Raw genomic sequence first — 27,629 nt, 5'->3', positions numbered from 1 at the left:
TGTAAATAGGTCATATCGTTAGCTTTCACTTCTTGCAGCAATAGTCAAGGTCAATCAAAAAAGTTTGTGACTGGTGGAAGAGTTACTTTGTAGTAAACACAGGCGATTTCTAGTGTTTTTTTTATTTACTTTTATTCTAACAAGTTGTTACAACTAATCGATGTAGAGCCAGTCTATATATACAGGCTGTGTTACGAGTTTGCTCTGTTCAAAGACTCCTTTACTTTTTCCTTTTTATTGTTTTCTTTTACAGACAAAGCTGTAAACTGCAAACATGTTGTAAGCCGAGCAAAGATATTACACAAGCTTTTAAGGTATTTTATATGTGAAACTCTATCGCAAAGCATTGTTTAACATTGTAGTGATTTACCTGCTGGAGGGGACGTATCAGACCAGCCCATCCAGTTGAAGTGGACTCATGTGGCCGGGCTCATTGACTCTGTCTACGGGTTGTGCCTCAGTAAACTCTCGAATTTCATTGACCATTTTGCCTCCGAGGTACTCACAGTTTGTTCTTTATTTAACATGGGTACGCTCTTCACTCCCCACTCAACTGCTTCAACTAGTTTGTTGTACGGGAAGGTTCAAACTTTACTTTGACTTACTTTGCATCAAATAGAAAATTTCAAAAAATCCAAATCGCAAGAGTGATTGAAATAATTGCATTTGACCACAGTTATCGATGATGACAATCTGTTTATTATAATAAAAGATTATGTATTAAAATTAAATTATGTGTAACTTATATTATATTAAATTATATCGCAAATTATATCTGGTGCATTAATTATAAAATTTCAAAAAATTCAATTTACAAGATCGATTAAAATAATTGCATTTTAACACAGTTATTGATGATTTAAATCTGGTGCATATCATTGTCACCTACTATACTGCTCAAATAAAATAGTCTAGTATGATGTACTTATCATAGTTACCGTTTGCATGACCAATGCTGCTGTGGTGTGAATTCGTGACAGCGCACACCATATTATTTAGTATGCCCTCACATCTTTTTGTTATTGCTGATCCTATTCATGTTTATATTCATTTTAGTCACTTACCTCAGTCGCTTACCTCAGTCACTTACTAAGGTCACTTACTATGGTCACTTACCTCAGTCACTTACCTCAGTCACTTACTATGGTCACTTACCTTAGTCACTTACTATGGTCACTTACCTTAGTCACTTACCTTAGTCATTTACCTCAGTCACTTACCTTAGTCATTTACCTCAGTCACTTACCTTAGTCATTTATTTCAATCACTTACCTTAGTCACTTACTATGGTCACTGACTACGGTCACTTGCGGAGCTATAATTTAAATATTGTTATAATTGAGGTAAAGTTTTAAAATTTTCTCTTTCAGTAATTCCTATTAGTAGCAGCACCCTTTTAGTGCCACTCTATTAGTAGTAGCACCCTTTTAGTAACACCCTATTAGTAGTAACACCCTTTTAGTAACACCCCCTTAATAACAGCATCCTTTTAATACCACCCTATTAGTAGCAGCATCCTTTTAGTAACAACCTATTAGTAGTAGCACCCTTTTAGTGACACCCCTTAATAGCAGCATCTTTTTAATACCACCCTATAAGTAGCAGCATCCTTTTAATTACGTCCTATTAGTGGCAGCATCCTTTTAGTACCACCCTATTAATAGTAGCACAATTTTCGTAACACCCTATTAATAGCAGCATCTTTTTAATACCACCTTATTAGTAGCAGCATCCTTTTAATAACATCCTATTAGTAATAGCACCCTTTTAGTACCACTCAAGGTCATTGCCGCTGGGATTCACAGGCATTCCTCTGTACTTATGAGTTGTTTCCAATTGAACCATAGACCCAGCTAATAGCAAACATATTTTGTTTTCTGAAGTGTAATCTACATTGAACATTAGTACTATAGTCTTTCAAATTTTCTTCCTCAGTTCTGCTGAAAGTCTATGCAAAGGCTTTTGATTGCAGCAAGTCAGGTCATCAGAATATATTTTAGAAATATCCTGCTTTATTTTAGCCAACGAGTTTCGACTTGGATGGCCTGATCAGCTCTATTGAGTTCGTATCTCTCTATCTCACTTATGCAAGGTCTCAGCCTGTGAACCTAGAATGTGCTGTCACACCTCATGTTATTGCGCAAGATGTGGTGGGGCTAGTGGGTCGACTCCTTGTTTCTACAGCTTTTAGCAGACTTCTCTCTGGTGTCAGGTAACTCTTAAGAATACATTATTAACTTACTGCTTATAACAACTAAGTTTTAAGAAAGATTTTGTTGCTAATCAATATAAATTGGAGTTGTTTCACCACAGGTTAATACACACAGACTTATTCAGCTGTAAATCTTCATGGACGGTAACACAAAAACTCAATTAAATTTGATAGATTTTCCAATTTAGTTGCCAGTTCATATTTATTCACATAGACTCGGTTCTAATATTGTTGATTTATTCTAAAAAATTTGTTTGTTGTTAAAATCCAAATTGTGCATGCTTGTAGAGCAGACAACTCTCAAACTATAGTTTTATTGTTTGAAGCATCTACTGTGCTAAAATTTTAGATGAGTGCAATACAAGAATTTGTTAGTAGTTAGTCACAGTAAGTCACAAAAACCCATATGCTTTCAACTCAACTTTCATTTGTTCCTAGTCTGTCTTTAGATTACTTGTAGCTACAAATCATTGCCTGCTGTCTTTATTTTAATGATGTTTGCTTTGTAGAGAATTGTGTGTCCTCACTAGAGAGGGAGGCTACATAAGCAGTGAGGCGGTTCCTAGCCTGCCTTCCCTCTGTACTGTAGAGAAGCCTGTCAATTCTGCAGACATACATCTCAACCTCGGGGGCTCTCAACAGCCTCCCCTACGTGTCTCTCCATTTGCCCATACTGATGTGAGGCAGTGCCTGCTAGTTAAGGCATTGCTACAGCTTCTCTCTTGTGTTCTCAAGGTCGACCCTGCTCATGTGCAGTCAGTGAGTATGCTTGGTCAGTCCTTGCCTTAATCAAGCGTGTCAGTCTCTCCTACATCCTCACCCTCTCTCTCCATCGCTTTTCTTTCTTTTTCTCTCTCTTTTTTCCTCCTCTATCTCCCTTTTCTTTTCTAAAACCTCCTTTCTCTTCTCATTTTCTCCTCTTTTGCTCCCTTTCTTCTCTTCTTTCCAATCCCTTTCTTTCTCTCTCTCCTCCCTTCTTTTTTCTCTCTCCCTCCTTTCTTTCCTCCCCATCTCTGTCTCTCCATCACTTTTCCCTTTTCTCCTCTCTCTCTTCTTCACTCTTCTTTCCCTTCTCTTCTTTACTTTTTTCCTTTCCCTCTAGTATCAATATTTAAATTTTACTTTTCATTGGCATGTTCTCTGCAGATCTGTGTACAATTACTGGGACACACGGAGGTCTTGACCTATATCAAACGAGTGAGCCAATCCTCTTCAGCCAACTGTGAAAACTTGCTCTGTTTTGTTGACTGTGTCACACTGATTGACATCTGTCAGCTGGCTGCATCTGTTCCTACATCTTACGCTAAAGACTATCACAGATGTGCTCTATCACTCGTACCTCGCTGTACGGGTTTTGTACTCGCTGATCTATACATACTTCTTAACCGAGTAGCTTTCGACCCAACACTCTTCAGGTGGGCCTTAGTCTATTCACCGAAATGTTGGCAATAATCAGCTTGGCTTGATAGGAAACAAAGAGTGCTTCAAAATGAAAATACAGTAATATGGTTAGATTTTGGCTGTTCCAAATGTTTGGTGAGATAAGTATGAGGCCGCATGTGCTTGCTGTTATATTTGGTATTTGCTCGGGTAAACCATTGTATGACATTATACATATGAAGTCAAGCTGTTCGGACATTTTCTACTTATGTTAAAACCGTCATATCTTGGAGCAAATACTTCTATAAGAATACACTGTAATTTGTTTAATTGGCTCTAGAGTATAAAAATATGAGATAACTTCAGAATAAATACTGAAGATTGATTAAATACTTACATTGAAAATCTACACGCTTGCTGCCGGCTATCTGATTGAAAACGAATGAGATCCCGGGCAATGCCAAGTTAAATGCCAGTATAGAATATAATAATATAATATAATCCATTTAATATAATATGTTATAACATAATTTAATAATATAATACATAATATAATTACATATAATCAATTTATATATATTATATAAATTGATATATAAACACAAATCTTTTTTTAAACACAAATCTGATTGATAATTAATAAAATACTGGTCATCGACGGGTTTTTTCTATTATTTTACTTTTGAGACACACAAACATTAGTCCAGGCTCAGCAATCTTTAGGGCTCAGAGGTGTAGGTAGTGAAAGAAGTATGTCGCATAACTTACCTCAACTCGTAGATGAAGTTTAATTCACCCTATTTTATATTCTTTCATTATTCACATATTTCCTAGCATTTTATTTTGAAGTTTCATTAATGCTTTATTTGTACTTACAAAACTGTTTCCAAAAACGTTTGACATGAGAAATTTCTTTGGGTGTCGAGCTAAACATTCGCTTGAATTTCATGAAAATTTTTAGCAGAGATTTGACTATAGTTTTATTGGCTTGTGGAATTATTGTTCAGAAAGAAAGATTCAAAGCTCTCAGTTGCTGCTGATAAGGAGTTGCAAGTTCAAGCGTAAATGCTGTCTGATTTATTCTTTGATAAAAGTTGTAATTGTTACGATATGTGCATCACAGCTGTTAGAAATTGTTGATTTAAAGGTTCTCGCTGTTTACCTGCAGTAGAGATCAGCTGTACGAGTTCAAGCGGTCTGTGTTTAGGTCGTGTGAGCCGCGAACGTCACCACCTGACCCTGGTGAGACGGGCGATGAGCTGATCATTATGTGTCTAAAGTCGCTCTCCTCTATAGCCAACACTTACATCTCCCTCAGTTTGCCTCTCGGAGACCAACTAAAAAAGTCAAGGTTTGTCTTGCTTACATTTATAACCTATAGAGCTAGCCTTATTAGCACGGCAAAGATGTCTTTATGCAATTCAACATGTACTTGGTGCTTTTTAATTCTTTTTAGAATTTTTGTTTACTTTTTGTGACTGTGTTAACACTATTTTAATCGATGAATCATATGTTAAAATAGCTAGTCAAACACAGTGTAATGCGTTTTACAAAGCTTTTACAAAGGCTACGAAAAATTGTCTGTAGATCGATTGGCAACGGCATGTTTCTTTTGATAGTTTGGAAGATACCAAAATTGCAAGATTTTAATGCCTGAAATATCGTGTCTTTTCTAGCCGTGGTTTAAAATATAAACTGCCTCATCAAATGCATGCAAAAGATTCACTAAAAATATTCATTACAAGGGTGATTGTTGGAAAATTTTTCACTTATCCCAGCACTTTTAATTTTTAGCAGTAAACAATAACACTTTAACACTTGTGGATTTATCATGAATTTTCCACTCACTATTTGCTTTCTTACTAGTTGCTCTGAATAACTGATTTAACACCACCTTTACCTCCATGACCTTCTTTACATCCATGACCTACTTTACCTCCATGACCTACTTTACCTCCATGACCTACTTTACTTTCATGACATACTTTACATCCATGACCTACTTTACCTCCATGACCTACTTTACTTTCATGACATACTTCATCTCCATCACCTACTTTGCCTCCATGACGTTCTTTGCCTTCATGACCTACTTTACCTCGATGACCTACTTTACATCCGTGACCTACTTCTTTTAAAAAATCACCGAAGGTACTTGCCCTTGAAAATTAATTGTTTTAGTTTAGAAATAAACTCACAGCCTTCAGCACTGTTATTCATGCCTAGATTAGTTTCTTCCCATTGTGATGAATAACTAGGTGGTTTATTATCACCTCCAGCTATATTTACTTAACCTTAGCAAAGTGATGCGGCTGCAAAGTATCACAGGCGTTGCTAAAGCTCTGAGATTGTTAATTGTCAAACATGTTATATGCCTCCACGTGTAGAGACCTTGTCTTTGCTGTATCAAGACATGGCTTTTCATTCCTATGTTTTGGATTACAACTTCAATGTGATTCCAAAGATTTTTAACAGCCTATGAATGTTACAACGCATAGAAATGTGTTATATTCTCTAGCATTATGCACTCCATTTTGTTTTATTATCATGATTGTTCTCGATGCTGCTATCCTATCTTGAAGTACCTTCTTTCCTTCTGCAGTAGACAGTTTATCTACTTAGTAAGTGGTAGTTCCTTTATTTCACATGGATAAGATACATGGAGCATAACTCCTCATTCTCTGATATAGGAACCTTAGGGATCGGAATGTAGTTCAGATTAACAGCATGCAGGTAGGACACAACACATCAGATCTCTTACCTACTGATTGGCCTTTCCTTCCCATAATGCATTTATACCAAACATCAACATCCAGGTAAGTGAGAATGTCCTGTTTGATTGCCTAACCATCTATTGAGAATATCTAACTATCATACGCTAGAGATTTAATTAGATCTGGTAGTTGCGAAGAGGGTTGTCTGCTCTTTGCAGTCAACTCCTGTATGTAGTTATGCTAAACATTGTATTACAACTATGATAGGTAAGAATACTGTTTTAGTGTATGTTTCTGCATTGTACTTCTCTGTTACAAGTTCTCAGACTAACTAAAAGCATATGTAAAAGGCATAGCCATGCAGTTTCATCACTTTTCCTTGTACAGGTGTATAATCCTAACTGTAGCAAGACAGGTGATTGAAGATGTTGAGAAACAATTTGAAAACAAGGTTGATTGTTAATTAACCAGAGAAACCTATAAAACAATTGTTGCTGTTTCCTGTTCCGCTAATCAAAGCCTGTATAGCTGAAGATTTTGCTGAATGTATTCATTTTTAGAAAACCTGACACTAAGCTGCCGCCAGATACGTACCTGCTAGTGAAGAACTCGTTGCAGTTTGTCTATCTGCTGGAAAAGTATCACCCTAACATCATCAACTCCATTGGGATTCATGCTAAGATAGCGAGAGTCATGTGCTCTTTTTTACTCGGTAAACCTTTTATTTGATTACTAGTAGTTGTGTATTTCCAAATGTGCAACCCTCTTTGTTCCACATTTCAATTAGTCTCTCATATTTCTGTTGTAAGCTACTCAATAATGCTATTGACGAAGCTAATCTAATAACAGATGAATTTTAATGGTGTTCACATTGCTGCTTCGCTATTGTTATGACTTTATCGGTGGTCACATTCGCTGTTTCCATGTCGTGGTTTGTCCACAAGTTCGTGTCATTTGCAAGAAATGGCAAAAAACCGCAAGTCAAGCGATTTTTGTTACGGACAGATTTTCATTGTTTCATGCTTGTGAAAAATGGAAATGGTATTTGTAAAAGTACCGCGAGACAATGCCTTGTAAGCGATTCCATTATAAACATTTTCCAGACTTCATTCGTTCCTATTTCGAAAGTGTGTTGCTAATCAAGACAGGAGCGCACTGCTATAACTTCTTGTGCAGAATTCATTATCATTTTAGCAAAGCGCCCTCGTTAATCAGCAACATACGAATGTCCGTTAAAATACTCATAGCGTAGTAACTCCATGTGTGCACTACTCTTGATCCGCATCACGGAAACATAATGATTGACACCAACTTGAATAAGCTACTGTTTATTACCATCGAAAGTTTACTGATTATTTGCTGCTAGTTAATCAATTCAACTATACCAATTCAACTATATCAATTCAATTCATTTTATACTGGGCTCCTGCCTAGTTTAGTGCCAACATTTCACCATCTATATTTGTACTAGCTGTGCTACCCGGCATTGCCCGGGTAATAGAAAAGTCTTTGGACAGAAAATTGATTTGTATTTAACATATAACAACATTTGCCATTTTAACTTTCAAACTACATATCATGAGAAAAATGTTTTGTTTTATAAACAATGTGAAGTAGTGAGAGCTGCTCTCTATTAGCTAGTGCATTTAATAATGTGAGCAACAGCTGCTCATGACGTTATGCTATGACCCATGTTGTACGCAAATATGTTGGGTATTTGCTCACATATACCGACTTATATGCTAGGTAGCAATTCAATTTCTGTGGTCTAGTGGATAGCGCATCGGTCTGGTGAATGGTAGGGTCCGAGATCAAATCTTCTTCGGTACGGAATCTTTATCTCAAGATATTAAGATCTATAGCCGGAATGCATACACACATACTTTGAGAAATATATATATAGATAAATCTCAGTGTAACCTGTTAACCTGGGTGCTAACAAAGCACCCACGATAATCCGCAACATGCGAATGTCCATTGAGACACTTATCGCTAATGTGTAATTCAATGTGTACACAACTCCAAATCTGCATCATGTGCACAGTGAAAACATAGTTTATGTAGGTTGGATCAAGAAAGCATATCCTGTAGCTGGAGGTTACGTATGATTTCATGGCAAAAGTTTGTTATTCTTCTATACATATAGTAGAGCTACTTGTGTAACTACAGCACAAATAGTGCATTTCTGTTAGAGCTAATAATCTATACCAAAGTTGTCCTCTCTTGTTGGATACCTAACTCTTAGTTCTCCTGTTAGCTCTCATTGCATTGCAAGTCATTTAATGTTGTTTCTAGAATAATATTGTATTATTCCAAATTATCTTAGATTTATTCCTGTTTTCACTTTGCAGACACTGACCTCTTCCTAGAAGCTGACATGCAGTCGGTGCTACTGCGTCTTTTGGCATCCTACTGTCAGCATATCTCTCGAATTAATTTCAGTCAACCCATACCAGGCCTTATTTCCTTTACTGATCTATACGCTGACTTCGTTCAGCAGTTTGAAGCTGTGTCCTTTGGCAATAACACTTTTGCTCAGTATCTTGTTCTACCCATGATGCAATCTCAGCTCGTCGACTTCAGGAAGTTGGTTTGGACAGAGCATGCCCGATCATTGAGATGTATTTATCTCAAGCCTCAAGAGGTAGGAGATATTATATTCTATATTATATGTATAAAATATATATAAACTGAATATATGTAATTATATTATATGTATTAAATTATATTATTAATAAATTATATTATAACATATGATATTAAATTTATAATATATATAAATTATATGTAATTATATTATGTGTTATATAATATATTATATTAAATGAATTATATTATATATTATTATATTCTATACTGGCATTAAATCTGGCATTGCCCAAGATCTCATTTGTTTTTAATCAGATAGCCGGCAGCAAGTGTGTAGATTTTCAATGTACGCTTCCAGGACAGCAAATACAGAAACACGTTCATTGAAGGAAATTGTACTTAATGCGTGTGAAGGTGCTTTCTTGAGTTTCTTATCAGATAAATTATCTTAAGATAGGTATCTTTCATTTTCAATAAGATAGTCTGCAGGTGGGTGTTTAAGAGGCAGGTTCTCAGGAACTAGACAAAGTTTTGAAAGCAAATATGTTTGCCAACCTGGTAGAAGTGACAGAGTATATGTATGTCAAGTTTGGATGAAATCAGCCAAAAAAATGTGGAAACCCATAGCATTTACACAGACTAACAGACAGACAAAGACAAGGTGGATTTATTAATAGAGATATATGCCCTTTCCTACACAGTTTCAGAGTCTCTCTTTAACTCTTGTCAATACCTCTAAAAATATGACAATGAGTTTGCACTTGCAAGACAGTTCATTCCTAACCAGGGGATTATAAGAACACACATACTGCACGTGTATACTTATCGCAATTAACTGATAAAAATGACTATGAAATCGTTTAGACTGAAGGTGTTAAACTTGGGTAGATGTTCCTACTATCCACAAATTTATTTCTACAAGTTTTTATACAGTTATTTGAAGTTTCTCTTCAATCTTATTCAAGTCTGCCAGAAGCCAAAAGGTAAATCTTTTGTCTCATTAAAACCACAAAAAACTTACCAACAGAACAAAGAGTTATTTATTGCTGAGCTGTAAATATCTCTATTCTGAGTGTACTAGAAAAGTTCACTCGGACATAACAACATTGTAATAGGTTTGCCCAATCAAACTAAAATGTGAATTTGATTTGTCAAATTTAGTTGCCCTTTACTCGCCACAATTTTTATATTGTTGTCAAAAAAATCTAAGCAGATTAGTTATTTCTTATAGCTCTTTATTTAATTTATTAAATTAAAATTATTTATTCAGTTTATCTCTTTGTAGCCAAGGACTAATGCTGACCTCTTTATAACCCTTACTCTGTGATTTCTTATTATTTTTGTTTACAAATTTGCCATGTTTATAGATTAACTTTATTTATACTGGTAAATGCTGTTGAAAGCAAGTTAGACCATGAGACAAAAATAGAATTCAAATAAAATAAAGAATAGTAAATGAATTATTTGTATTGAAAGAAAAAGCTAATTTTGCATAACACTGTTCTATAATGTAGATTGGTAAGACGTAAAATTCCCCCCTAAAATTCCAAAATTCCCCCTGATTAAGAACCACTGATATATATAGATGTACATATAGATTCAGGTTTTACATAGTTTTATATATTACATTGTAATACAATATGTAACCACTTGAAAGATCTGTAGTTTGTTTTAGCTCTGTAAAGAATTAAGCAAAACAGAATGTATGCATATGCTAATACTAGAAAATAAAATAAAGGATATTTAAACAAAATTATGTGTAATGGAAGGAAAAGCTCTTTTTGCGCAACACTGTTCTATAATGTAGATTTATCTTCTCCCTGGGTTTGACTGCAAAGATTGATATGAACTTTATTACCATCAGTCAATGCTGTTCAAATCAAATTATACCATGAGACAAAAATAGAATTAAAATAAAATAGAACTTTTTGCATAACGCTGTTCTATACAGGGCTGGGGCCACTTGTAATGCAAGTGGATTTCGCACTGCATTTCCACTTCCACTAGTGTAATGCATAGTGGAATGCATGTATGTTTGGCTAGTGGATAGTGCGAAATAGTGAAGTGCAAAATTATATGAAAAGTGCATAGTGCGAAATAGTGAAGTGCAAAATTACACAGATAGTAGATAGTGCAAAAAAGTGCAATGCGAAATTAAATGAAAGTGGATAGTGTAGAAAAGTGCAGTGCAAAGTTTATAGACAGCGGATAGTGCAGTGCAACACTCCATGACTACTGGATAGTACACAATAGTCGAATGCTAGCATTGATAAAAATGTATAGTTGTGATAACCTGGAGTGATGCGATGTGTGAACAGTGGATGTAGCAAGGAATACATGACATGCAAAATATATGAATATGTGTTAGTTTGACATAGTAGAAGGAAAAGTTATACATGCTGCAAGAAATACAACTGGAGGCCTAAATGATTGGGTTTCAGTGTGTTGAGCAAAATGGAGTGTCAGTTAAGCTAAGTGTCAGTTTTTGAATCAGTTTCAGCTATCTTTTCTATTATTAAAGAGTTTTTGTTAATCATGATAGTCCAAAAATGGCAAATTGCGCAACCATGTCTTTAAAAAAAAGTGTCAAGTGGTTTGATATCCACACCGAATATTTGTGTCAGCTTCAATGTTAAGTGTATAGTGGATCTGATGTAAACTAATAAAGTGCAAAGTGCAGTGCAAGTGGATGAAGTCAACCAAAAAGATGAAAGTGTTAGTACAAGTGGATAAACATCACTATCATAATGTACAAAGTGCAGTGCAAGTGGACTTAGTGTTAACAGGAAGTGTGAAGTGTAAAGTGCAAGTGGATTCAATACTGACAAAAAGTGCATAGTGCAGCGCAAGTGGATTAACTTCAACCATAAAGTGCAAAGTATAAAGTGCAAGTGGATTTCATGCTTAGAGAAAGTGTAAAATGCAAGTGTTTGATTCTGTCCTAATAGTGCAAAGTGCAAGTGCATAAAGCTCTACCTAAAATGCATTGGGCAAGTGCGTAGTGCAAAACCATGGCTGGCAGTGCACTTTAGTGCATTGCGTCCAATATTTGCTAGTGGCCCCAGCCCTGGTTTTATAATGTGGATTGGTAAGATGTCGATGTCTGGTATGAGGTGTAATGGGTTTTTGAAGAAGTATGAATGTAAGGGATGGTCAGGCAGATTGGAAATACGGTTGGAGTAGTTTTAACAGCAAATATCTAAAAACATATACCGTAAAACCTCTATTTGAACGCCACCTTCATTTGAACGCCACCACTATTTGACCACCAGTATATAGAAGGATTGAAAAATAGACAGCCACCCTTTAATTGAACGTCACCTTTATTTGACTGCCATTTTGACATTCTTTGATCTTGACGAATCCATAATAGAAAATGATCAATAGAAAAATGTGTACAAAATTGTACTAAGAATGACACAGTTACATCAATAACAATTAATTCTTTTATTGTTTCTGTTCATATTGAAGTCCGTTTTCTAACTCCAAAGCTTTACGGGCTTTTTGTTAAAACTTTGAAAGTAACACCAACAGTAATTAACTGTATAAGGCTAATAGTAGTTCCTGGTTTAGTGGTGCACAAAAATAATTAGGTCAGAAGACAATGTGGAAGGTGTTAAACAGCCAAAAGCAGATGAAATAGTTACCAATGAAAGCAACGATCAGAACGCAACTAGCTGAGCAAATGATGCAAATGCAATGTATTTTGGTTTCACAAATGTTAATTTTTGTTTCTGCGTGTATCATAAGTATGGATCATTTATGTCACTTGTTATTGAATGTATATTTTGTAGCATTTGATATATTATCATTATATAACTTATAAATTTGCACATTTATATCATATTATTTGATAAAATCTTTGTAGTTATCTTTACTCGGCTTACACTGGATCGACGCCCATAACTCCTCTTCTATTGCACATAAAAAGCTAGTTCTGGCTGCAAACTGTAGTAAACATATCAATGAGTGCAATGAGTTTTTATGCAACATTGTTAAATATAAAATAAGAATATGTTTTCAAATTTAGAATGAATTAAAAATCGAAAGTACCAACAAATTGCAAAGAAGGACACAGGTTATATAATATCATCACAGGTCAATTACAAGCAATAGATATCAACTGGTAGAGATATTTCTCGGTTTCTCAATGCATATTTATTAAGAGATCTTTGTCAATTTATAGGTAAGGCAGCAGATTTATTGCATTCAAAAGGTTTAATATCGCTCCACCGGAAAAAGAGGGCAAAAAATAGGCGACATTCGCATCACCTGTAATAGGGCTAAATTTATCTTCCCAAAATTCTGATGAACCATTTGAAAAGTACCCCGCCAGCCTCTATTTGAACGCCCTACCTTTATTTGACTGCCACTATAGGGAACAAGTTGAAAAATAGAGTGCCATAGTGTTCATATAGAGGTTTTACGGTATAACAAATATCGGTATATTTTATTTCCTCAAGCAGAAGACAACTCTTCGTGTTAACCAGATCTGATTTAGCTGGAGTAGAGCTAATTGTTACACTATTTGCTGCAGCTGGCCTTTCCGATAGATGAACTGCTATACCCAGAGGAGACAAATTCTACCATTATAATGCACATGTGTCGACATTTACTATGTCGCACAGTGACACTGCAGCGAAACCACCTGCTGTATGTTGTCGCTGTGCACCATGTCAACAGGTTCATGTTCACCACCGATGGCAACTCTATGGACGTGAAGCAGACTCTGCTTAGATCAGCCCAGCAATGTACAGATGAGGTCAGTCTGCACTGAATAGATATGGATGTTTAGGTGTTGGCGTAGGTCAAACAATCTTAATTTAATTCCAGTTTTTAACTAAATACTTGAATTTACTTTTTATTGTCTTTATTTTTGGTTGCTGAATCATTATTATTACATTATTATTAGTAAAGATACTTTTTTGACAAAACATTTTGCACACATTGTGTCAAAAGAATGAAATTATTGTTCTTGGGAATAGTCCAGTAAAGTTGCAGTCAAGTTAGTTGAGTGAGTGAATATTAGTTGTAACTAATCTTTATATCGGTTGTTAACTGTTGTCAACTGAGTACAATACCAAGTCATTATTATAACGTTGTAACTATTCCTAGTAGTTTATTCAGATTTGATCACTTACTGATTGTTGCAATTCTCACCAATCTTTCTTCTATTTAAATATATATTTCTTAAAGTATGTCCTATGTCTGTCTGCATTCTGGCTATAGCTATTATTAGAATAGCCTAGGTGGGCAACAATGCTGACGCATAGTCATTGCCTACCGGCATTTAAAGCTTACTAACTAGGTTAGTGGAATTTTCCATTGGCAATGCACCAGGCCAGTTGGCAATAGCCTGCCACTTGCTGGAGAGTTGCCTGCCAGCAAGTGGTAAGCAAATCTCATCACTTCTCATTGTTTATAAGCTGATTTTTAATACCCGGGCAACGCCGGGATGCACAGCTAGTAATTATATAATTTTTTTTTTTGTTCGTCGTCTACACAAACTAGCTTTTAATTAGAAAATCTGTCAGAAATTTTGCATACGGTTTTCTTTGAAACTCTCCCAGGTTTAGGCCTAAAACAAATTTAGGTCACCACCCCGAAGAGGCATAGATGCCGAGAAACACTGGTGAATGAAAATGACGCTAGATGCAATTTTGTAATGAAGCAATTAAAGTGGTGGCGAGTTTCGGGCTTCAACCCATTATACCGTTTATTATAGACTGACACTCTAACCAACTCAACTAATCAAACACCTTCTAAAGCCTCAGAATAATTGTGCCAATATCTATAAATTTCAGTGTTTGTTTGTCGTTTGTCTAGCTATTATTAGCGATCAAGTTTAAGAAACGAAAAACCCGCTTCACACTGGAATTTAATTTGGAAACCCTGGTTCTGCAGACAGACGAGCTATCCACTACGCCACACAGACTAATTGCCGTGTTATGGAATCTTTGTGCACACAGTTATTACACCTGCCAATCTTTAATTGCAATTTGTTAAAATACCCACGATTCAGCTAGCACGCTTGAACTAATTTACTAGAAGAAAAATTTGTTTCCAGACTTCCCAAAACGCTATATATGTTTATATAGCATAAACCTAATTAAACTTATAGCACACTCAGAAATAAACAAACACCTTCATTTATAAGTTGAAATGGTGAATGTTGTATATGGTGATAAAAATAAATGTTTTTTGCAAAACATTTTTATTTCCTGTGCCTTGCCGGGAATTTAACTAGTCAGAAATAATTACTACATATTTATGTCTTCTGTTTTGTTATTTGTTTAAAAGTTCTAGAATAAACAAATACAAAGTATAAATTGAAGTTCTATTTTGCACCCGGCAACACGGGGTGTTAAACTGGGTCTCATTGGTCCTTAGGTCTCCTCGTTAAACTAAATTTTATGCTAACTGAAAGCTTGTGTTTACTTGCAGTCATTAAAGCAACACTTAATATTCTACAAGGAGTACAAGCTGAGTAATCAAGCTTCAGAGGGCTGTCAAATAGTCTCTTACAGCCAGCTACCTGCCAGCCGTTGTCAAACACTCAAGTCTCTCTGATTCAGGCCATGCCTGTCAAAATAAAAAAACTCAACAAAATATCATGTATGCTGGATCTACACACCGCTCTGAGAAACACACCGATTAATATCAGCCTAGACTGTCTACAAAAAATCTATAAAAAATTCTATAAAAAATCAGCAGTTCCACTGTTTGCAGAATGTTTTACACCAAAATACTTGATTTGATCTAAAAGTGGGTCAGAAAATATATGTATTCGCTTTTTTAGATTGACTGTTTTGCTATTTTTTCACAATAGTGGCCTATAACATGCTTAAGTAAGAACTTTTAACAATTCACACTTCTTAAAGTGTAAATTAATTGTATTAAATTTATGTCACCATCAGACAGCATTTCGTTTTTTTTCAAGAATATCACATATTATACAAATTTTGGGTAATTTATATTGTATTATAAGAAGCTGGTGTGAACAAAATAAACACAGCTTGAAAAATTAACAAGAAGCAATTAAATATTGTCACATAATCTGTCTCTAACCAACCATTGTGTCATTCTATTATTTATATAGCCAGGACTGATAAGTAGATGGTAATTATGACATGTAGTTTGTAGTGGTCCATGTCGAAGAGATTTTGAAAATATTCATTTTCAGAAAGTTGTTTCAAGGGAGAAATGTTAAGATTCAATTGATTAATATACATACAGTTTACAATAAAAATTTATTGGTTTTTCGTTTTAAATGGTAATTGATTTTTTATCAATTTAATAATCAATTTTTTATAATAGCGAAATGAATGTTTATTGTGCTGTGTGTAATGGTTAACCTCTGGACCTTGCCTTCAATTTCTTCCAAGACAAATTTTTACCTCAGACAAGGCGGCACCGTTTGCTCCAAAAATTAAACTGTTGCTACCAGGTAAAGCTGATCCAGTGAATCCATCATGGTTATAACAGTGCTGTTATTAGGCCCAAATTATGTAATATCTCGTGGTTAAATCTTTCTATATCAGTATTGTGCTATTCCATAGTAAGCCTAGGTTAAAATATTTAATGCAATCAAGGTTAGATCCTAAGATTCGGCACTCTTTGGAAGCTAATGATCTTTTATGATCTACAAATACTAGTGTTTATCAACATTTCTATATCTCTATTAGCCATGAAGACGTTACAGTTATGGCCCTATGAATGACAGAATTTTTCTTTAGCAGACTAAGCAAAGATAACACTGTTTTATATACATGTACTTAACCCTAGTCTCTAGTAAGTCTTGTTTATGGTTTGTTTGCTAGGAGTGTGGTGCTAGGGCTGTTATAGGCCAAGGAGGGGTTGGAGCTTTGTATAGCCTCTATCTTCCTAAGACCCTTATGACTTATTGGCTTGTTACCTTTTTGGATTAATTGAATGGCTCTTTGACTGATCATCTGCTGCAGGCTTCTCTAACATTCTTTGGCTGATGTAAAACATTGGCATCTTGTTTGTATCATTGGTTAGACAACTCCTGTGAAAGTCTTTTATAATGCACAGCTTTTGTTTGAAATACACCACAAATTTTGGCAGCTGATATATTATGTGTAGAGTATTTGATACGATCACATGTCGTAGGCTTCTGTGATGTTGGTATGGTTTGGGTAGTGGTACAAATTTATCTGTTTCCAGTTTGTCAATCATCAACTTTTTTAATTAGGTTTTCAACTCTGACTGTCGTACTGTTATGTGTGGTACTTAAGGAGTTTACTTACTTTAACACTGCACTAACCGTTGTATAAATGAGTATTGATGTGAAGAAGAATCCTCCGTCTTTCGTTATACTTCCTTATATCCTCCCCATACTGCCTTATACTATTTAATCTACTAGCTTTACCCACTAGCCTTATTCGCTAGCTTTATCCTGCTTTATTCACTCGCCGTAGTTGCCAAAACCACCTGTACTACTTTGAGCTCAGACACCAATCTAGCCTGAGCCTAACAAATACATGATACAACACTAACATCAATGATTAGCAACTACTATGTCTTGCCAATGATATACAACTCCCCACAAAGATAGGTGACGGGCATCATGTGGGTGGGATTTAATGATTGAGCTCTGTTGGGATGAACCTAAACATGGCACCAGAACAAAGAAATATGCTGAATAACGTAACTGCCCTCCCAGAGACAACGTGCAGTTTTTAATGGGTGTCATTTGTTAGATAATTTTATTTGCTGTTATAGACGTGGACACCGTAAAACTACAAATTATAATATGAAACATAAAGATAAAATAAAGCAAACAAAAATGCTACACTATATGATAACAAGAATACATATAATATCAATATGACATCAAATGTTTATAACAATATTTAAAGAATCTTTTAAAAAGTCAAATATTGAATAAAAACATAAATTTATAATGAGTACATACCTGTATCACCTTATCCAGGGGAGTTAGAATGTGGTTGAGTAAATATGTATAGGTATGTCTCTATGGGTGAATATTAAAAACAGTAATAGTAAGTGAACAGAAACAGAAATTCTGTACAAACTCATTCTCTGAGGTGTTAGACTGAAATGCCAAGAAAGATAAAACCTATGCTAAAAACTAAAAGGAAAGTGGTGATTCAAAGTATATTGCAATTGTGAGGACACGGTCAGCAGTTTGGCAAAGTAATAAACTTTATTTGGTTGTGGTAGCTGTTCAGGTGTAGAAGGCTCACTAATGTTTTTGTAATATGGGAATATATGGCGATTTTAAAAACAAGATGATTAAAGCAGTGGGCACATTGGGTCATGACCTGACTGGCAGCGATGTGACAATGGACATGCGGCCATCAATGGCAAGATAAAATTTTACAATGAACAAAGAACCTTACACTCTCACCTAAAATTTCATCTTTATTTTAGCAAAGGTTATTATTCTGTCAGCTTTTAGTTATTTTCACCATCTATGAGTGTGATGACCTTTGCGACAGGTCGGACTAGATATTTACCAGAGTGGTGAGGGTTGTTACGGTTGCCTAAGAGTATTCTTACAGATCTAATGTGCCCATCAGTTGAGCTAATGAATTCCGTGATTTTACCTCTAATCCACTGATTTCTATGTGCATTATCGTTTTTGGTGGTGACAATGTTGCCAATCTTTGCATCAGATTTTCCTGTAACCCATTTTTGGCGGGCCTGAAGGTAAGTCAGATATTCATTTCACCAACGTTTCCAAAATTCGTTGGCTAGAGACTGAACTAACCGTCATTGCTTTCGGCTGTATATATCAGCAACACTAAACTCGCTAGGTGGAGGCAGTATGATGTTTGACTTCCTGGTCAGTAATTATTAGGAGAAAGTGGTATGTCTTCCTTTGTGACAACGGAAAAAGGTCGTGAATTTATGATGGCCAAAGTTTCATAGAGTAGCGTTCGAAGCGCACTTGTGTCCAACCTCCCACCGTGACTTCTCACTGATGATTGTAGGACATTTTTGGCAGTTTTTATCATCCGCTCCCAAGCACCACCCATGTGGCTAGCATTGGGAGGGTTTAACTTAAATTCTAGGAGTCCTGCTCTGCTCAATTCTGGAATGGCACCGATAAAATTTGTACTCTGGTAACACCAGATTTCCCGGATAGGACCACGAATAGCCATGACATGGCGAATGCCATTAATAAATGCTGAGGTCGTTAAGTCATCCAGTAACTCAATGTGAAACACTCGGCTGGCAAGGCAGGTAATCATCAGGCCGTACCTCTTTAGCTTTGTTCTCCTGTCTTTTACTAAGAATGGTCCGAAGCAGTCGACTCCACAATAGCTAAAAGGGGGCAAAGACTCGGACCTTTCTTGTGGTAGAGAGGACATCTGGGGAATAACTGGTTTAGCCCGATGTAGCCGGCAGATCACACATTTGTGAATTAAAAAAGCGATTAAAGCTTTGGCTCCAACAATCCAGTAGCCTGAAGATCTCATTTTATCAAGAGTGTGACCTCTTCCCAGATGGGCTACTTGCTCATGAGAATGTTGAAGAATGATTCGAGTGAAGTGGCTATCCTTTGGAAGGATTAATGGGTGCTTCTGTTTGTAATCTAGGCTGGTAATATGTTTGAAGCGACCTCTAACTCTCATAACTCCACTTTCATCAAGAAAGAGATTCAAGTTGAAAATCTTACTGCCTTACTTATTTGCTTTTGAGTCAGCATGGATCCAAGTTTAGGGAAATTTTCCTGTTGAGAAGATTTGACAAGGTAGGTGAATGCTGCATTGAGATCAATTGACTTCCTTTTCAAAGAGTTTTGTTTGCTGAAGAAAACATTGGTTATCTTAACAGCTTTTGTTCAGGAGGAACAGACATGAAGCGCTTGATAGAGCATCCTGTGAGGAGGGTTATGCGCATTAGTTGTCAATGACTTGACCTCGGGGTCCTCACAGCTAACTTGAGGTGTCACTTGCTGAGGAATGACCAGCGGCTCATGGTGGAGAAATTCTGGGCCAGTGAACAAAGTGCATGAGGGTTTCGTTAACTGGCGTACTGTAAGCCCTCTAGAGGCATGGTCAGCAGGGTTGATGGATGTAGGTATATAGAATCATATTTCTACATCAGTGAGTTCCCTTATCTGCTGAATCCGGTTGGTAACATAGACATAGATTTTTTTAGAAGTGTTTTTGAAATATCCCAAAACGATTTGGGAATCTGTCCAGAATACCTTTTGAAACCTCCATATCTAGTTCTAATTTGATGAGCATAGCTGTCTGGGCTGCTGTTACAGCAGCCTGGAGTTCTAGACGAGGGATAGTAGTAGGCTTAAGAGGTGCTATGCGAGCTTTGCTCATGAGAAGAGAGCAATAGACTCGGTCGCTTGCATTCACAAAACAAAGGTAGCTTACTGATCTGCAACCAGGAGTACTTGCATCGCAGAAGTGATGAATCTCTGCAGTTTTGATTACACCAAAGTTGGTTAGCTTGTAACACCTACTGATGTTTACAGTTGACAGGTCCGGCAATGAAGATTTCCAGTCATTTCACCGTGTCAATATTTCATCGTTCAAAGGAGTATTCTAACCTGCTGACATCTTACACATGTCTTGGACGATGTTCTTTCCTTGAAGAATGAATGATGACAGGTAGCCAAGAGGAACGTAGATGGATGCAATCGTGGATAGTACACCTCTACGGGTGTTGAGTCCTGCTTTTAGATCTGAACTGAATTGAAAACTATCCGCTTTCAGTGACCAGATGAGTCCCGATGTCCTCTCAAGAGGCTGGGAAGTTATATCTGGTTCTAGTAGTTGAATGTCTTGTAGGTTCCTCTCAGACTCTGGGAGAGCTTGGAGAAAGTCGGCAGAGTTTAAGGAAAATTTGTGCAACCTCAGATTCCCTTCTTTTCAGATGGCTATGGCGTCATGTACTATTGCTTTAGCTGCCTCACTGTCATGCACACTGGTAAGGCCATCATCGACATAAAAGTCTTTCTTTATGCAATGCTTGGCGGAATCATTCTCTTTAAGAGTCATGTTGCATAAGGCCCTTAAGCCAAATGTGGCACAGGCTGGAGAAAAGGAAGCTCCAAAAAGATGCACCTTCATTCTATAAAATACAATGTCACCTTGAGAGTCAAACCACAAGAACCTTAGGAAGTCTCTGTGTCTGTCAATGACACGGAACTGATGGAACATACGACTGATGTCACATTCCAGTTCTATAAGTTCTTTATGAAACCTCAAAAGAATGCCTATCAGGCTGTTAAGTTGATCTGGTCCTTGAAGAAGGTGGTCATTGAGACACATGCCTCCCACCTTGGCTGACCCATCAAAAACGACCCTGATCTTGTCAGGCTTCTTCGGATGGTACACACCAAAGTGGGGAACGTACCATGACTTTGGATTCTCTACTTCAGATTCAGGGACCAGCTCAGCATCGCCTTGTGAAATGATGTCTTTCATGAAAGCGTTATTATGTTCCTTGAATGTTGGGTTGGTGAACTTTTTCTGAAGCAACTTGAATCGATTCATTGCTATGGATTTCGAATTGTTGTGCCTGCTAGGTTCACAATTCATTGGTAATGGTATAGTGATGTAACCATCAGTGTCTTTGTGAATTTGTTCTTTCATTGTCTTTAGGAAGCTTATATTCTCAATTGAGAGTGTTTTAGTTTCATCTGAAATTGTGCTTTCAAAGTCTGAGCTTAATATTTTAAGTACCCTCTTTTCAAGATCGTCATTGTGTTTCAGGTTTCACCTTGAATGTAATGTTTGATCTGCTGAATGGAGCAGCAACAGCTCTATTCACTACGGCATCCACATGGTTAGCTACGACCTTTTGGTTAGTTTCTGATGTGATATTACCCATGAGTGTCCATCCTAAATCGGTCAGTCTTGCAAAGGGCTCGCGATCACCCTTTGCAATGTCATGCCTAGAAATGAACACTTGAGGTAGATTACTACCAATAAGAAGCATGAGTTCTAACTTGTTGCCTTCCTCTACAGATATCAGTTTCTTGGCCAAGTGTTGCAGATGAGGCCAGTCTTGAACGGACATGGCACTGGGAATATCATTAGCATTATTTGGTATCTTGGATTGTCTGATGCATGTTGGTAGCTTGAGAACCTTTTGTCTGCGGTAACCGTGTACCAGGAGCCCAGGTGCAGCTTCCTTTACAGACTTCGTTCCTTCTGTGTTTGTTAGCGTACTTATGTTCATGTTCTGTTTGACTGTCTTGGCATGTAACTTGTTGAGAGTGTTTTGTGTGATAAAGGTGTGACTAGATCTGGAGTCTAGAAGAGCATAGACCAGGATTTCATTTTGAGGATAATCTAATGTGGAAATGTAGACGGGTATGGTCCACGACATAACTTGCGCTGGTTTGTGCATTTTGTCAGTGCATTGGCGCGCAGCAGCTTTCTCTTCATTACTGATTTTGCTTTGCTTTGAATGGTTTTGATTGCCAGACGCGTGGTTTTGCATTTCTGAAGCAGATTCGGCTGCATCATTTGTGTACATATAATGCTCGTGAAACATTGTGAGATGTTGTTTTTCACAGTTACCCTAGGACACTTAAGTATTCGCGGCATCTAACTTTCGCGTTTTCGCGGAGTCATCATCACGCAAAAAATTCATGCGCGAAACTAAACTATCATAACGAACTAGCGAAAATTCGAAATTAAATAGCTATGTTCTACACAGGCCTGTATTCACTGGTTGCAAGTTGGGGGGGCTAATGTTAGACGACTAGTTACGAACATCTGGGGTGTGGAGAAGGAGGGGGGGGGGGTGCTGTAAGCTCCCAACAGGTTTCTCTTATGTAAGGCCTCAGCCGGGCCTCTCACGTGAAGTTTTAAAAATTTTTATTGGCAAGTATCAACATTTTTCTATTTTTTGAGATTTGCTTTGTTTTAGCTGATGTGACTGACAAAACGTTTTAAAATTAAAACAGGCAAAACTTGTATGCAGTTAAAAAGCTCAGAAAGAAGACATCTTTTTTTTTTAAGCGTTTTAACAAAGATCATTTTTGCCGATTTTATTTCAAGTTCATTAAGTAGGATATGGGCAAGCAGATGTTTGCTAAAACTTGATATTTTGCAAACCTTTATAAAAGTCGTTAACAAGAATATTTTGCCGCAGATGAAGATAATAATGACGCCTAAGAACTACTAAAAGTTGATGTTTGTATCTATGGTTTCATATAAAGTGATATTCTACAGCGATAAAAACCTTTCTATAGCCGTTGGACTATGAAATTCCTAAAAAGTTGGGGCGTCTTAGCCGGCCAGCTGTCCAAGGGAAGACGGCCCTGTAGTTCATTGATATCCACAACAAAATCGTGATATTAGAAATGCAGATAATTTTGTGTGTGATTGAGCTCATCGGGAAATTTCTAGTAAATTCGTTAATACACCGAATGAGCAGCATGGCAAAGCAAATTAAGATAACAAGTTTTTTTGGAAAAGCCAAGACAAACGAAGAAGATGATGATATCAGTTTAGTCACCGAATTTGTAACTGATGAGGATGAAAGTCTGGTAGGTGAAGTCATACAATTAAATAATACTTATTGTAGTGATGAATTTTACTGCCAACCAAAAACGATAACAACCCTCACCAGGTCCAACCATGTTATACAGTTCTGGTTGTGATGTTGGTTGTTATCTATTTTCTTTTTTATGAGACATGTACTGTATTTGATTTTTTTTTAATTTGAAATATTGTGAACTCAAAACGTGCCATGGCCATCGCTTGCTATAAATACTAGAGATCTAATATTGGTACCATATCGATCACGACGGAAAGGACCGAGACGTCATTGATAGTCCAAGAAACAAATGGCAGCAAGCGATCACGTTGAATTATCGATTTCTGCCATACATTTATACCTGCGGGTTACAAATACAAACTAGTCGCAAATATAAAAACTTTTTTTACTAGAGGACTGGACCTGAGGAATCTAATTTGTTTGTTCCACGGTATTTATTTTCACATCACTATATTTTCGCACTCATCAGAGCTGCGAAATTAAGTTGCAGCGAAATTTTACTCTGTGTGCTACTCACGAAACTAAATACTAGCGAAATATAAGTGTCCTAGGGTAGTCTTTTTGCATTTTACTGGATGTTTACATTCTTTCATTTTGTGGTTTGGCTTTGCACACGCAAAGCAGAGTTTATGTTCATGAAATAGCTTTTCAATATCACCGTGTGGTAGCTTGCTTAATTTGAAGCATTCACATATGGTATGGTTGTCTTTTCTGCAACATAAGCATGGATACTTTATGCGTTTGGGTTGATTTTTGTTTTCAGTGGATTTTGTGGCACTTGCTGGGTTTCTAAAGGTTTTGCTCTCACATGTTGTAGAGTCTTTTGTTTCACTTGCTAGAAGCATAGTTGCCCTTTTCTCTGGCTTTTTGGCCTGATTATCTTTCTTGATCTTGCCAGACTTTTATTTCTGGTTCTGAAGGGTTTTTGTCAGAGGGTTTTTGGCAACATCACATTCATCTGACAAGAATGTTATGAAGTCTTTCAAAGGAGGAGGTTTCCCATAATGTTTCTCGAGTTTGGTAACCTTTGTTGCCCACTTTTGTGCGGTCTGATGTGGGAGTTTGAGGATCAACTGCTTATTTGCAGCCTTTGAGTTCAAGTCTAACTCGGTAGAAATACAGCCAACAACAGACTCAAGAAAGTCTACAAAATCCTCTAGTTTCTCACCATGACCTGACTTGATTGCTGGCCAGCTAGTTAACTTTTTTTCATAGGCTTCAGCAATTATTTCAGGTCTTCCAAATCTCTTATCAAGCTTTGCCCAAGCGGCTTGGTAGGGATCCTCTGTTTTATGCCGCCAGTAACCCTCTACTGTTTTCAACGCTCTGCTATCTACGTACTGGTGCAGCTTTAGCCACTTTTGACCTTGTGTTACCTTTGAGAGGTCAAATGCTTCCTCAAATGCCGCCTTCTAGTCATGGTACTGGAGAGCGTCACCATGAAACATTGGGGATTCTGATGGGCCTTGGCGTACAGTATTTATGGCATCTGCTAAAGTTTCAGCGATTACCTCATGGTTAGAACTCATTGTGACTGGTGTGAGGGTAGCTGGTTGGATTGACTGGTGTCTAGTATCATTACTATGGGGCGTGTCTGCAATAACACCTGGAAGCTTTAGCAAAAGAGTGTATGTCATGTTATGCATTCTTTGCTGTGGTGCACTCATTCGGAATGAATCTGTCACGACTTGGCCTTAGGAGCTCTTCAGATTTGAAATGATAATTTTGTGGGTTTGAAGGGGGCACTGGCTGTTGCTCAGATACATATCTAAGAACGTGTGCACTGACAGGCGAAACTGAAGCTCGTTTATGTGACTGCGTAACTGGATGTGATGCTGCAGCATTCCCAGTTGAAACGGCGATGGGTTGATTGTCTATTGAGGTCGGGTGAACTAATGATGCAACACCAACTTCTTTAAGCGCTTGTGTTATCATAAGCTGCTTTGCCTCTCCGGCCTCTATTTCAGCTTGCATTTTGCGTTGCTGAATGGCTTGCGACATTTGCTGTGCTTTCATTTCCAGCTCTTGCATTTCTCTTGCAGCTGCCAACCTTTTCTTCATAGCAGCAAGGTTAGCAGCTGTTTCAAGTTGTATACGACGCATGCTGGAGCTCGCCCTAGAGCTCACAGAATTGTATGACTTAGACTTGGATTTCAAAATGTGTGTTTGAGTGGTTGAAGGCGCAGGCTCAGTAATTGAGAGTTCATGACTATGAGAAGCTAGTTGGTTAGCTGGTGATTGAAGTGAGTGAGGACTGCTGATAGTTGGAATGTCAACCAATAAACCAAGTGATTCAACACTCTCACTCCTTACACATTGTTTGCTCATTCATTCCAAAACTTGAGCAGCTAGATGTTCAATATTTGCTAATACTTGGTCTACTTGATTAACTAATGTTCTATCTGGCTCGATCTCTTTTAAGCCTGGTTTCCATATGACAGCACAAGACGCGCAACAAGGCGCACGACATCGTGCGTAGACCAATTGTGATATGGAAACGTCAACGCACGACGGTCGCGCGACATGCGTACGCTGATCGCAAGTATCCAACAGAATGGATCCTTGCGATGGGTGCGTGCGATTATATATCCCACAATACACCGCTAGACCTTTTCAACATATCCCACAATTCCAGCGAAGGGCTTTGTTCCGAAGAAATCGGTCTCCCGTTCGAAAGAGTAAGTCTGATTTTTATATGACAGCGTAATTTCGCAACGGAGGTCTGTTTTTCTGAAGAAATATGTCTCTCCTACGAAAAAGTAAGGAAAATATCTACCCTGTCTAATGCAAGCATGGAGCTTACGCGTGATATGGAAACACTGCCTTGCGGCCCAAGAAATGCATTGCGCACGATCACTGGGCCGCGCGCGATCATTGCGCTGTCATATGGAAACCAGGCTTTAGCATGCTCCGCCACTGATCAGTTGTTTGTGGTTTTTCTTTCTTGTTCTAATTGTGCTTGGCATTCTGCCAATTGGCCATAACTCAAGTGTTCTGATACAAGATCTTTACTAGCGATTTGTGGAAGGAACTGCAATTCTCAGTGATTTGAAGTATCTGTTTAGCAACGTTACCTATCGCAGTCCTACTAAACTTCTGAGGTTCAACTTCAGTTTCAACATTTTCAATATTCATTTCTGGTTGAATTGTGCAATCAAAGTCTTCAGTAATTTTAGCAGCACTTGCACCTGTGGTTTGTTCAAGTACTAGCTCTATGCTATGAAAGTCTTCATTGTGATCAGATAAACTACCTTTCTTAGACATGGTTAAATTAGGATTCAGTCAACTGACTGGTCAGTGTTGCAAATGAGCAATTTAAATAAGTTGCAAAGAGAAGACAATTGCAAATCTGAGTAAGGTTTAAGGTTTCAGTGCACAAGGTGATTATGTAAACAGGGCTAAACGATTTACATCCTTATCCACTGTCAATATTTTCTGCAAGGCTGTATACCCTCATGCACGCCGCCAAGTACCCCTTGAAAGCAATTCGGCTTTGCTAATGAAATGAAAACATATATCTTAACCAGAGCTTATCCAATTTGAGTTAAATATTTGCTTGACCTTTGATGTCGTCGCAATTGCAATTGCTCTGTTACAACTGTTCAAAATTCAAATTTTTGTATACAAATATAAGGTAAAGACAAGATTTTCTCCAACTATTCAAATTGAGTATTCAAACTCAAATTAAACAAGTTTCTGTAAGCAATTATACCTATTTATAAAGTTAAAATTCTGAGTAAAGGAATCAAACAGTGTTAAACAACTTATCTAATTAGAAGGAGATGTGGCTACTGGCTCTGTCTCTAAGCTCTTGCCTTTTGGCTGCTGGCTTATGTTCCGACTAACTTGGGCACTATCTTTTCTTCTTTGCGTTAGACATTGGATACTGTGGCGTAGGATTCTCGTGTACTTCTAGTGCTAGTTGTTGTAGACTTATTATAGGCTCAGCTGCAGAGTGTTCGATTTGATTTTGAGTATAGGAGGTCTGACTTTTGGTAGTTGAAATGTCTGTTTATCTTGTGATTTACTTCCTTCACACGTAATGTTAGTGGCAGATAGTTGTGTATGGAATTGTCTGTATTTGATGATTTGTTGATTTCTATTTTTGGTTAAAATAATCCGTTGATAAATGTCCGCATATCTGTATAACTTTATTGTTGTTCAGAAGTAGAAAGATTCTTTTTGGTTGACAAAATCTTATTCTTGAC

The 27,629-nt window shown here is 37.1% G+C and overlaps 3 protein-coding genes across 3 annotated transcripts in view; 1 reads left to right on the top strand and 2 right to left on the bottom strand.

Annotated features, from left to right (window-relative positions):
- LOC137407730 (RNA polymerase II-associated protein 1-like) overlaps positions 1-16,207 on the top strand; it is a 31,751-nt gene extending 15,544 nt beyond the window's left edge. The window contains exons 14-23 of the mRNA XM_068094111.1: positions 363-498; positions 2,022-2,212; positions 2,722-2,971; positions 3,359-3,627; positions 4,800-4,943; positions 6,283-6,408; positions 6,867-7,018; positions 8,658-8,950; positions 13,433-13,657; positions 15,340-16,207. Coding sequence (XP_067950212.1) covers positions 363-498; positions 2,022-2,212; positions 2,722-2,971; positions 3,359-3,627; positions 4,800-4,943; positions 6,283-6,408; positions 6,867-7,018; positions 8,658-8,950; positions 13,433-13,657; positions 15,340-15,465 — 1,912 coding nt within the window. The 3' untranslated portion in view covers positions 15,466-16,207. The remainder of the gene's footprint in view (positions 1-362; positions 499-2,021; positions 2,213-2,721; positions 2,972-3,358; positions 3,628-4,799; positions 4,944-6,282; positions 6,409-6,866; positions 7,019-8,657; positions 8,951-13,432; positions 13,658-15,339) is intronic.
- A 2,521-nt stretch (positions 16,208-18,728) lies between these two features.
- Positions 18,729-19,520, bottom strand: LOC137408708 (uncharacterized). The gene has a single exon (XM_068095284.1). The coding sequence runs from the start codon at positions 19,518-19,520 to the stop codon at positions 18,729-18,731; it is 792 nt and encodes a 263-aa protein (XP_067951385.1).
- A 2,089-nt stretch (positions 19,521-21,609) lies between these two features.
- On the bottom strand, positions 21,610-22,092 carry LOC137408704 (uncharacterized). The gene has a single exon (XM_068095280.1). It carries the CDS (start codon positions 22,090-22,092, stop codon positions 21,610-21,612), a length of 483 nt encoding a protein of 160 aa, XP_067951381.1.
- Positions 22,093-27,629: the final 5,537 nt, after the last annotated feature.

The sequence above is a fragment of the Watersipora subatra genome, chromosome 11 (assembly GCF_963576615.1).
Source record: "Watersipora subatra chromosome 11, tzWatSuba1.1, whole genome shotgun sequence".
NCBI classification, from domain to species: domain Eukaryota; kingdom Metazoa; phylum Bryozoa; class Gymnolaemata; order Cheilostomatida; family Watersiporidae; genus Watersipora; species Watersipora subatra.
The sequence above is the reverse complement of the archived record's forward strand: the minus strand, read 5'-3'. Positions and strand labels throughout refer to the sequence as shown.

Coding starts and splice junctions, on each gene's coding strand:
- LOC137408708 (XM_068095284.1), bottom strand. CDS start 19,520: ATGAGAGTTAGAGGTCGCTTCAAACATATTACCAGCCTAGATTACAAA.
- LOC137408704 (XM_068095280.1), bottom strand. CDS start 22,092: ATGAACATAAGTACGCTAACAAACACAGAAGGAACGAAGTCTGTAAAG.